Source organism: Nicotiana tomentosiformis, chromosome 5, assembly GCF_000390325.3.
Source record: "Nicotiana tomentosiformis chromosome 5, ASM39032v3, whole genome shotgun sequence".
Lineage (NCBI taxonomy): Eukaryota > Viridiplantae > Streptophyta > Magnoliopsida > Solanales > Solanaceae > Nicotiana > Nicotiana tomentosiformis.
This window is the reverse complement of record NC_090816.1, coordinates 18,925,469-18,935,967: the sequence shown is the minus strand read 5'-3', so window position 1 is coordinate 18,935,967 and position 10,499 is coordinate 18,925,469. Positions and strand designations below refer to the sequence as shown.

Here is a 10,499-nt window from a genome sequence, read left to right as displayed (position 1 = left end):
TTATACCAGATTTGCTAACCAAACAAAGTATTAAGATGATATTAAAATTTTATACAGAGTACTATACTTCTTATATCTCATACTAGACTAAAGTGTTTTATTTAGAATGAGGAGTTCTATGGTGAAGCGTAATTTTATACTTAGAATGAAAAGTTGTACTACAAGAATCATTAATAAACAACTATCAATGAACACCTTTTGATTAGGATTGTCATTTGACGCTGTTTCACATGAACTTTTCTGCTGTATATATGTGCTAATAGTATTTTTCTAAGCAACAATATGTACATACAACAAGCTAAAGCTAAACACCAATTTTGGATAAAAATAAAGTCTTAAGCTATCACAATCTCTTACCTAAATTCCTTTACAAGTAGAATATTACAAATAAACATATATTACTATGCGAAATTTTGTCGTACGTCATCGATCACTACATCTACTTTTTTAAATGTACAATCTAAGAACCTTCTATATCATGACTGACCCCTAGTTAGCCCCAAGATAGAACACCATAGCAGAAAATGGCACAAGAATTAGATGACCAAAAAAAAAAAAAGGCAATGAAAATGACAAAGGAAAGAACTTAGGAGGATCTAAAAATAGGCAAATAATTAAAAGTAAGAGAAGAGAAGGACCAGGGGAAGGTCATTTCTTGTTTCCATGTCATTATCATCATTTCGTCTTTTAGAAGTTACTATACTACGATTAAGTGCTTTATATATAACAAAATGAATTTGGTTAAAAACATGTGAGAAAAATTAATTTATTAGTGTGTGTAAATAAATGTTGGCTTCCACCTTCCGGGAACCAAAGATTGGCGAATAAAAACAAATCCAAACGCGGTCTTTATCAGCACACAAAATATTAACCTTGCTTTCTGTTTTATTTACGTGACTTGCCATTTGACTTCGTAATGACACTATGTAGTCACTTTAAAAGACTTTTATTTAGAAATTAGCTAGTGTATCCTGAATTTTTAAATTTTTAATTTAATTTTTAAGGACAAAGATATCCTGAATTGTCTTGAATAATAATTTTTAATTAAAAATTTTAAAACAAAAAAAGTATTAACTAATAATTAAATAGTATCCCTGAAAATGACAATCTTTGCACTTTTCCATTTGACGCTTTGGCTTCCATAACTTGCGTACGTACGCAATCTGCCTATGTTTTCGCTAACGTTAGCATTCTCGAAGTCCAAAACTAAGGTACTGTACGGTGTTTGGGATTTTAAACCAGTAGTAATTGTTTTAGCCCTTCAAAATAGAAATAAATGCACATCGTGTTACTTAGCTGGTAGGGTCAACGGATTTGGGATTGTATTTAGTTTAAATTATTGGATTTTAAATTAATAATTTATATATATTTAATAAAAATTTTAAGATAGATAAGAGTTTAGATTAAAACTATCGGGTTTGGCGAAGCTTATATCTCGCATGCTAACTCTGCCCCTAGCGGTAAATGGTGTACATAAATCAATTTAGAGATAGGGCACGTGTAGTAAGCAATCTTTTGTACTCTCTCCGTTTTAATTTATGTGAACCTATTTTTTTTAGTTCGTGCAAAAAAAAATGACCCGTTTTTATATTTGAAAATAATTTACAGCCACACAAAATATATGTGACTCATTGTATACTACAAGTTCAAAAGTCTTCCCTTTTTGTGTGCAGTCAAATAAGTTTATATAAATTAAAATAGAGGGAGTATATGTTTCCAAACCTATCAAACTAAAAAGACACAAAAATCTACTTAACAAATAAGACGAAAGAGACACGCCATAACTGACTTTTAATACATTGTTGCTAGTTTGGTGAGTTAAGTGATTATGTCAGGCTGACTACAGTAAGCCTCTTGGGTTAGTTATAAATTATATATAATGTTTTTTTAATCAAAACTTCAAAAGGACTACCGCCTAATTAATGGGATGAGTCACTAAATTCTACTTAAACATGATTTTTTTTGAAGAATCATAGTGAAAATTGTGAAAAAATAAAGTTGATTTTTTGGAAGAGTAAAATTTATAGATAATTAGAAGAGTTTCTAGAAAGTTATGAAGTAATATCTTTGATATTTGTTGTACTAAAAAATATCTAGATATTCTAGAATCTTGAATATTTAAGGAAGATATTAGTAGAAGATGGTAGAATTGCCTAGATATTTTATATTTAGAATTATCCCCGGACAAGTATAAATATGAGTAGTGTTAGATATTTGTAACTAAGCCAAAATCAAGAAAATCTTCTTTCCTAAACAGAGTTCTCCTCTCCAAAATTTTCTGTCTCTGTTCAAACCTTCCTATACTTTAATTAAATCTTTAGTTAACGATCTTGGGCCAACAGAATATCTCCAAATAATACCTTTTTTCTACTATTCTTTACAAAGATGAGAAGTCGAAAATTTGTAAGTTTATGCATTAAGTCAACATGCAACACCTGACAATGAGAAATAAAATTGAAATTATTTCAGAAACCCAAAAATAGGTTTTACAATTACTAACACAAAATATTGTCCAAAAACGTTTCTCAACAAGTAATCAAAATACACATCATTTCTCCAAACAATACTTTTCAAAAACTTCTCCGACATTTTATATTTTTTGAAAAGAAAAGTAAAAAGAAATCCCAAGTCCACTAAGAAAAGAAACTAAAAGGGGCTAAACTTAGTTTCATTTGTAATTTTTTACTTATTTGTTACATCCCTACAAACAAACGCACGTCCCACTTCACAAACATTAACTCTGATATTCTCACTTTCAATTGAGTAAATCGTTTCACCTCTTATATTTTTACTTGAGACGATCATTCAATTCGATATGATATTAGAGTATACAAAGATCCTGAATTCAAATCTCACCACAATCAATTACGTATAAAATATTATCACGTTCTTTATTTAAAAAGAAAAGAAAAAAAGAAAAGCAAAGTTACATATAGAAGAATTAATGTTACTGTTACATATTTAAAGAAAATAAATAAAAGCGTTATTTTCTCTAACCATTTGGCCAAGTTCAATTAACTTACTCATTTCGTTTCAATTTAAACGAATACTTTCCTTATTAGTTATTTTTAAAAAGAATGACGCATTTTTATATTTGGATACAACTTAACTTTAAATTTTTTATTTTACCCACTTTATCCTTAATAAAAAACTTTTATAGTCACACAAATGTTATGGTCCTATAAAACTTTTGCCCATTAAATTTTTAAGATTACATATTTCAAAAATCTTTTTTTTTTTCCTAAATTTTGTGACAACTATCATTTAAATTGAAACGAGATACTAGTTTTTGTTTGTTGCTGCTTTACATCATTCAGAGACAGTTTTGAGTCTCTCACAGCGGAGAGAATATTCTGAACTGACATGAAAAAAAGTAAATAAAAAAAACTAAGACTAAAGGAGAAGATAACAAAATAAAAAAATAAAAAAATAAAAACTAAGACTAGGAATAGAGACTGCGCACGTGGATGCCAGCAAACTGTGGTCTACATGTTGGTGGAGGGGCAGTTCCAGTAGTTATCAACAAGAAACCAGCCCTTAATATTTAATCAGTATTTGTTTTTTGTAAAGTCATAATTTTGATTATATAATAAGCACCAAAATCTCTCAACAGACTTTCATCTCTTCAATCATCAAAATTAGACAAAAGTCCTCTCTTTATTCTTTGAACAAAAAAAAAATCTGAATTCATCAAAAAAGACACAATCTTTTGAAGGTTTGTAATACTATCTAATTTGATTCTTGCTTCTCTTTATCTATTATTTAGTACTAGATATTATTTGATTTTGTATGGAGCTTTGATTAGTCCAAGTAATTAGTTAGCTATTAAATGCAAGCGCTTGACTTTGTTTATAGTTTAAGTTTCTGTTTCAATCTTGAAATCCAAGTTTTGAATGGAAATTTGTTGCTTTTAATGTTTGTGGTAAGAGGTTATAAACTTGAAGGCTTTCTTGTCTGTGTTTTTTCTGAATTTATTCTTCAATTGTAAGAATTTTGGTTATTTCCAGGTCTGCTTTTGGTTTTATATTCTTTTTTTTCTTGTTGGTTCTGTTTTTTTATTTTCAGGAAAAAAGTTTCTGTCTTTTCCAAATATTTTCCAATTGTCTAATTTCCCTCAAGTTACCATAAGATTGATGTCATATGCTAAGTTATCACTTTACTAAGTTAATTTTTCAGTAGTCAATGATCTGAATGTTTTTGTACATAAATTGATCAAGATTTACAAGTCCCTTATTTTATTTTGTTTTTTCTTCTTTTGTGTGGTTTTCTTTTTCTTTTTCGTGGGTGGGTGGTGGGTGGGGGTGGGGGTGGGGGTTGGGAATCAATTTGTTGATGAAATGCTATCTCTTTAGGGAAAATGACACTATATAGCCGCTCTCAAAATAATAGCAGTCTAAAAAATGTATGTATATACATTTCTGTATGTTATATACAAAAAATATATAAATTTTATATACTTTTGCGGCTACCAAAGCTAAATAGTTTTAGCTGCGGGATAAAAGTGATCTGTATCTAGCTCTTTATGATGACAATTTGATTACTTGAGAATCTGAAGATTGTGAAGATTATCTACTCTTCATAGTGTATTAATGGAAATCTGATGTTAGGCATAGCATTTGTTCACAAATCTGAAATACTTTCTTTTTATTACCTTTTCCCATTTCTAAGCCTATGAGGGGAATGGCTAATGAGTAATGAGTAATGAGTTTTTGATTTTAATTTTTTGTTTACTTTTTGATAATTTTGTGAGTATTTGGTAAGCCTGCCACTGCAATTAGTTCTTTTATTATTACTTCATTTAGTAGTTACAGATAACGAATTAATCTTTTAGTGCATTAGCTGTCTTTCCTTGTTCTTTTCTTGATGTGAGTTGGTTACACTTCTTTTTTCAAATGTGTCTTCCCTCAATTAGGTATGCAAATTTCTAAATTTTATGATAGCGATATCAGGTGTTAGTAACTGGGTTCTGACTTTAACTTTTAAATATATTTAGTGCATTTATTAATACAAATACAAAGTTTGGATTAAAGCTACTGGGTTCTACTGAACCGACGGTACCTGACCTTCTAGCTCCGTGCCCGGTGAAGGGATGGCCACAGTTTGTGAGATATAAATCACTGTGGAGTTTGAGAGCTGTATTTGGATGTTCTGATTTGATGAACTGTCCTTCGTCTTCATGATATTTGGGCTGAGATGAATGATAATACCTTCTTGCTGCTGTTGTTTGTTTAGTGTATTTATTATTTTTCTGCTACTTTTTGTCATACTGTATGATAAAAGATGTCGATGCTTTCTTACTTGTCTTCGTATAGCCCTTTTCCAACTGCTACATTTGGTTAAGAGCGTCACATATTGATCAGACCTGCATCGACATTGATTCAATTTACATTTTTGTTCTTTGTTCTTTAGTGAAAAATCTCCTGTTGCATTTACCGCATTTTACCTAATTCTAGTTCATCAAGATTCAAGTAACTGATCATGATTTTCTTAATTGGCAGTTTTTTGTTGGTTTTGACATTCGACCTGTCTGCCGAAAACCCTTTGAGATGTTGTGACTAATTTTAACAAAGAGACGTCTGCAGATCGCTAACGCACCTGCTTCACTAAGTGTGTACTTTACCAAATCAAAGATAGCTTTGCTCTGAAACAGTACCGTGAATTTATCCTAAAGTATCCTAGCCAATTCGAAGCGAGTCTATAACTTATTCACAGATGCAGGCATCCCAGAGACCGATGGAGAAAGTTGAGCAATATTACTATGTTTTTAACAACAATTCCAATGATACTAGCAGCTCAGGGACACAGTTCTCTTGTCAGTCGCAGAACGAACAGTTCTTCACTCTGGACTCCTTGCCTGCTGCCGGATATGTCATCTACGACTCGCCTCCTGCAGTAAGCGTCTCTTCCAACTGGAGTCCCTTCTCTCCCCAATATTCTCAGTCAACCATTTCAGATCAGCATCATTCCTCGGACAACACTTACGGTTCACCTTTGAGTGGCTGTTCGGGAGTTGATGGTGTGCTAAGTGAGATGGCAAATAAGCTGCTAGGCCCTGAATCTGATATTGATGACAGCAGTTGTTGCTCTTTTAATGATGTGGTCTCTGAACCTTCTTCCCCAACAAAGTGGAATCGAGTATTGGAAATCGCATCGAGCTTGGACGTGAAAGAGCTGCTCCTCGCCTGTGCTGAAGCAGTGTCGGATGCTTATTTCCCGGCCGCAGAAGTTCTGATGAATGTCCTAGAGCACAAAGTATCGGTTTCCGGGGAACCTATGCAACGATTGAGTGCGTATATGTTGGAAGGGATTAGGGCAAGACTATTTTCATCAGGAAGTATCATATACAAAAAGCTGAAGTGCAAAGAACCAACTAATTCAGAATTGTTATCTTACATGCAAGTCCTCTATCACATCTGCCCTTACTACAAATTCGCTTACACGTCCGCCAACGTCGTGATCGACGAAGCCATGGCGAACGAGAACAGACTTCATATAATTGATTTTCAAATTGCACAGGGAAGTCAGTGGATGTTCCTTATCCAGAGTCTTGCTCGTCGACCTGGTGGGCCCCCATCCGTCCGCATCACAGGTGTTGATGATTCACAATCAGCTCATGCACGCGGAGGAGGACTTCAGCTAGTCGGTGAAAGGCTAGCAAAAGTCGCTGAATCATGTCGAGTGCCTTTTGAATTCCATGCTGCTGCAATATCGGGCTATGAGGTTGAGCTAGAAAACCTTTATATTAGAAATGGAGAAGCCTTGGCAGTTAACTTTCCTTACATTCTGCACCACATGCCCGACGAGAGTGTAAGCACTGCAAACCATCGAGACCGCCTATTAAGACTGGTTAAGAGCTTGTCCCCGAAAATCGTTACCCTTGTTGAGCAAGAATCTAACACCAACACTGCTGCTTTCGTTCCAAGATTCCGCGAAACTCTGGACTACTATACAGCAATGTTCGAGTCAATTGATGCAGGTCGCCCGAGGGATGATAAGCAACGGATCAGTGCAGAGGAGCATTGTGTGGCGCGAGATGTTGTGAACATAATAGCATGTGAGGGCGCCGACAGAGTGGAAAGACATGAACTTTTTGGCAAGTGGAGTATGAGACTTAAGATGGCTGGATTTACGCCATGCCCCTTGAGTCCATCAGTTGGTGAAGCTATCAACGACATGTTGAAGGACTATAGCTCGAATTATAGGATTGCGGAGAGCAAGGGCGCGCTTTATCTTGGATGGAAGAACAGAGCTTTAGCAACTTCTTCTGCTTGGAGATGAATGCTTTTGCAATTTTTGTCTAAGCCGTAAGTCTTTAATACATGTTTTTGAGATGTTACCTTTTCAGAAGGCTAGGACAGTGTATTGTTAACCCTCCTTTTTTAATTAACGAAAGATAGGACAATGAAATCTTAATCTTGTACATGTCAACATTGGAAGGAAAATACTAAAAGAGGGCAGTCCGGTGCACTAGGCTCCCGCAATGCGCATAGTCCGGGGAAGGCTCGGAACACAATGATCTATTGTACTCAGCCTTATCCTGTATTTTTGCAAGAGGTTGTTTCCATGACTCGAACCTGTGACTTCCTGGTCACATGACAACAATTTTAGTAGTTACGCCAAAGCTGCCCTTCATTGGAATTGAACTTTGTGCTGTCCCACAGTTTTAGCAGAGAAACATCTCAAGGCAATTGTCAAATTTTTCTAGACTTATTTGCTTTTTTTTTATATTTAAATTTAACCAATGTCCGCGACAACGTGACTAATTCCATGGAATACATTGGAACTAATTTGCTGTGAATTGAATAACAATGCTTCTCTCTTCTAGTTTTTATAGTTAAAGATCGAGATATTATTGGCCAACCGATTAATGTAACCTTTATTTTACTTGGAATTTCAAGAAGTAAATCCTTTCTTTCGTGTCCTGGCCTTAACCAACGAAAAAACATTTCTTTCATTTAACTTAAAACAAAACAACGGTCAATACTAAATATTTATATAAGATATAATTTACAAGGATAAATAAAAACAAAAACAAAAACAAAAAATCCACCAAGAAAAAAGAACCAAAAAAGAAATCTAGGAAAAAAGTTATTTATATATTGAAAAAATCTACCTTTGCAAAAATGATACATCAAAAAATGATATCCTCTCTCATATGTGCCCCATTTGATGCCCTGCTAGACATTATTATTGTACAATTTACAAGCCTTTCTGCATTCTCTTTGGCATTCAGTCAATGTGAAAACTCTAATTTGCAAACATTCATAATAACATTGTGGCAAAGAGTAATTCACATTACTTTTTTCAGGTGCATTTGTGACTTTTATTGTTGCATCTGTGGCCACCAACAGGCAAAAGATCACCATTAAGGTAACCAATTTCCCGTTGGCCATTTTTGCAAGAGACAAAAATAAAATAAAATATTTCTTTGTGTTTTGATTGAAAGGAGGGGAAGGAAAAAGAAAGATGAATATTTATAATTTTTTTGTTAATTTTCTTTCTTCTCCCTTCTTCTTTCTCTTGAAAGATTTTTGTTTGTGTTTTAATGGAAAGAAAAGAAGGAATTGATTTAATTTATATAAAACGAAAAAGACGGGAAAAACGTGTAAATAAAGGCCAATAGAAATGAATAGGTTGTGGATGGTGTTTGCTATAACATTTGAGCTAGCTACAAGCAATGAATGATATATATTGGTTACATGTTTCAATGGTTTTAAAAGAATTAGCTGGAAATTTCGCGTTGGTTAAGATTTGGAGAATATACTTGGCTCACATAAACTTTTGGAATTCCAGAAATAAATATTCTCTCCGATCATTTTTAGTTGTCATGGTTAATAAAAATAATTGGTCTAAAATACTTGTCATTTTAGAAAATCAAGAAAGCATTATGATTAAAAAATTTCACCTTAAATCTTACTCTAATTAATGTGGAGAGAGAAAAATATAATAAAAGCAAGAGTAATACTAATATATTGAGCAATAAACAAGGATAATTTATTTAATTTATTTTCTAATTAATATTTTGTTAAGGAAAGTGTAAAAACATGGTGACAAGTCACTACTAAAAAATCAGGTTTTAGTGACGGACAAATTCTGTAGCTAAACAGAAAAATCCGTTACTAATATTATTTAGCAACGGATTATCAAGAAATTCTACTAGCTACGGGCGTTTTAGCGACAGATTAACGATGATGTTCGTAGCTAATTCCAATTTTTTTTTGTAGTGAGTAATCCTAAGGGAATAGTGTTATATATGCTTTGGATAACCAAGCTTGAGTTTCTTGTATTTAGGGTTACGGTTGTTGGGGAGTTGTAACTGCTAAAACCAAGGTCATAGCTTTTCATCTAATACATTAGAAAGTATACTCCTAGTTCATTGGATCAGAACTGCAGTGAAAAAGAATATCGTAGTTAAAGCATTTTTTAAGAACACTATTTGTGTCCGAGCCAACTTGCGAGTATCTTGACTAATCAACCCCAGCCAATAAGGATATCAACACACAAATAACTATTGGGCTGAGAAGAGCTATTGGGCTTAGAACAAGCAATAATGTCAGGCTAATTTTGGGATCTGGGTTGATCAATAAGCCCAACAACAATTCTATCAAAAAGAATAGTGGTCAGTGATTTTGGGATTATGCGTATTGTTGCCCTCTCATCTCCGTTCTTCTGGCTTCTTGCTCTTCCCCTGGACTATCTCTTTATGTTCTCTCTCGGGTCTCTCTATCCTTCTTCTCTGAATCTCTTTCTTAGTTCTAGTTTTTGTTATTGTAAGGATTGACTCCTTGAGTTTATGAATTAAACCGATCATTTCCCTCGTTTGCTTTGTATTGTGAATTCGAGTTCATAACAATAAAATACATAATAATTCTCACTAACACAAGTATTAGATAATTCTAGGACCACCAATATTTAGACAGATGAAAAGAACGTTAGTAAAGTATTTTTATTCTCTGAATTATTAACTACTATACTTGCACGTTGAGATTTTGAAGTTTTAAGTTTACTTATTTTCCTTCTATTGGTTCATTGTACATTTTTCTTTTCTAACTCTATCTGTTATATATAGTCTTTTTAATTAATTAATTACTCCCTCCGTTTATTTTTAGTTGTTCACTTATGATTTTGTACTTCTTTTTAAATAAATGAAGTATGTATTTTATAATTTTACCCATAATAATGATAGCATTTTCAAAAGTCTTGAAAAATAATTTAGGCAATAAGTAGTTAATTATAAGGGTAAAACAAGAAAAAAAGATTGTTTGTGTCTTAATTTAATATAGTGAACAAGTAAAAATAAAAATATATTTTTAGTATAATCGACAATTAAAAATGAACGGAGGAAGTAAATACTATAGAACTAACTAGCAAAAAGGAGAATTAATAGATTTAACGCAAATCCACGGTGGAACAAGAAGTTCAAGCAGTAAGCAAACCATATAAAGTAGCTAAAACCTCAAAATCTGTGTAAGAGAAACCCCTAACCAGGCCTAGCTAAT

The 10,499-nt window shown here is 33.0% G+C and overlaps 1 protein-coding gene and 1 long non-coding RNA gene across 2 annotated transcripts; one reads left to right on the top strand and one right to left on the bottom strand.

Moving 5' to 3' along the window:
* Positions 1–3,565: 3,565 nt before the first annotated feature.
* On the top strand, positions 3,566–7,704 carry LOC104119759 (scarecrow-like protein 13). Its single transcript, XM_009631339.4, has 2 exons — positions 3,566–3,715; positions 5,499–7,704. Exon 2 carries the CDS (start codon positions 5,713–5,715, stop codon positions 7,276–7,278), a length of 1,566 nt encoding a protein of 521 aa, XP_009629634.1. The 5' UTR covers positions 3,566–3,715; positions 5,499–5,712; the 3' UTR covers positions 7,279–7,704.
* On the bottom strand, positions 6,322–8,831 carry LOC138910796 (uncharacterized). The gene is made up of 2 exons (XR_011415955.1): positions 8,114–8,831; positions 6,322–7,584 (listed from the first exon to the last, which is right to left on the bottom strand). It is a non-coding gene; the product is annotated as an uncharacterized lncRNA (long non-coding RNA).
* Between the last annotated feature and the right edge of the window lie 1,668 nt (positions 8,832–10,499).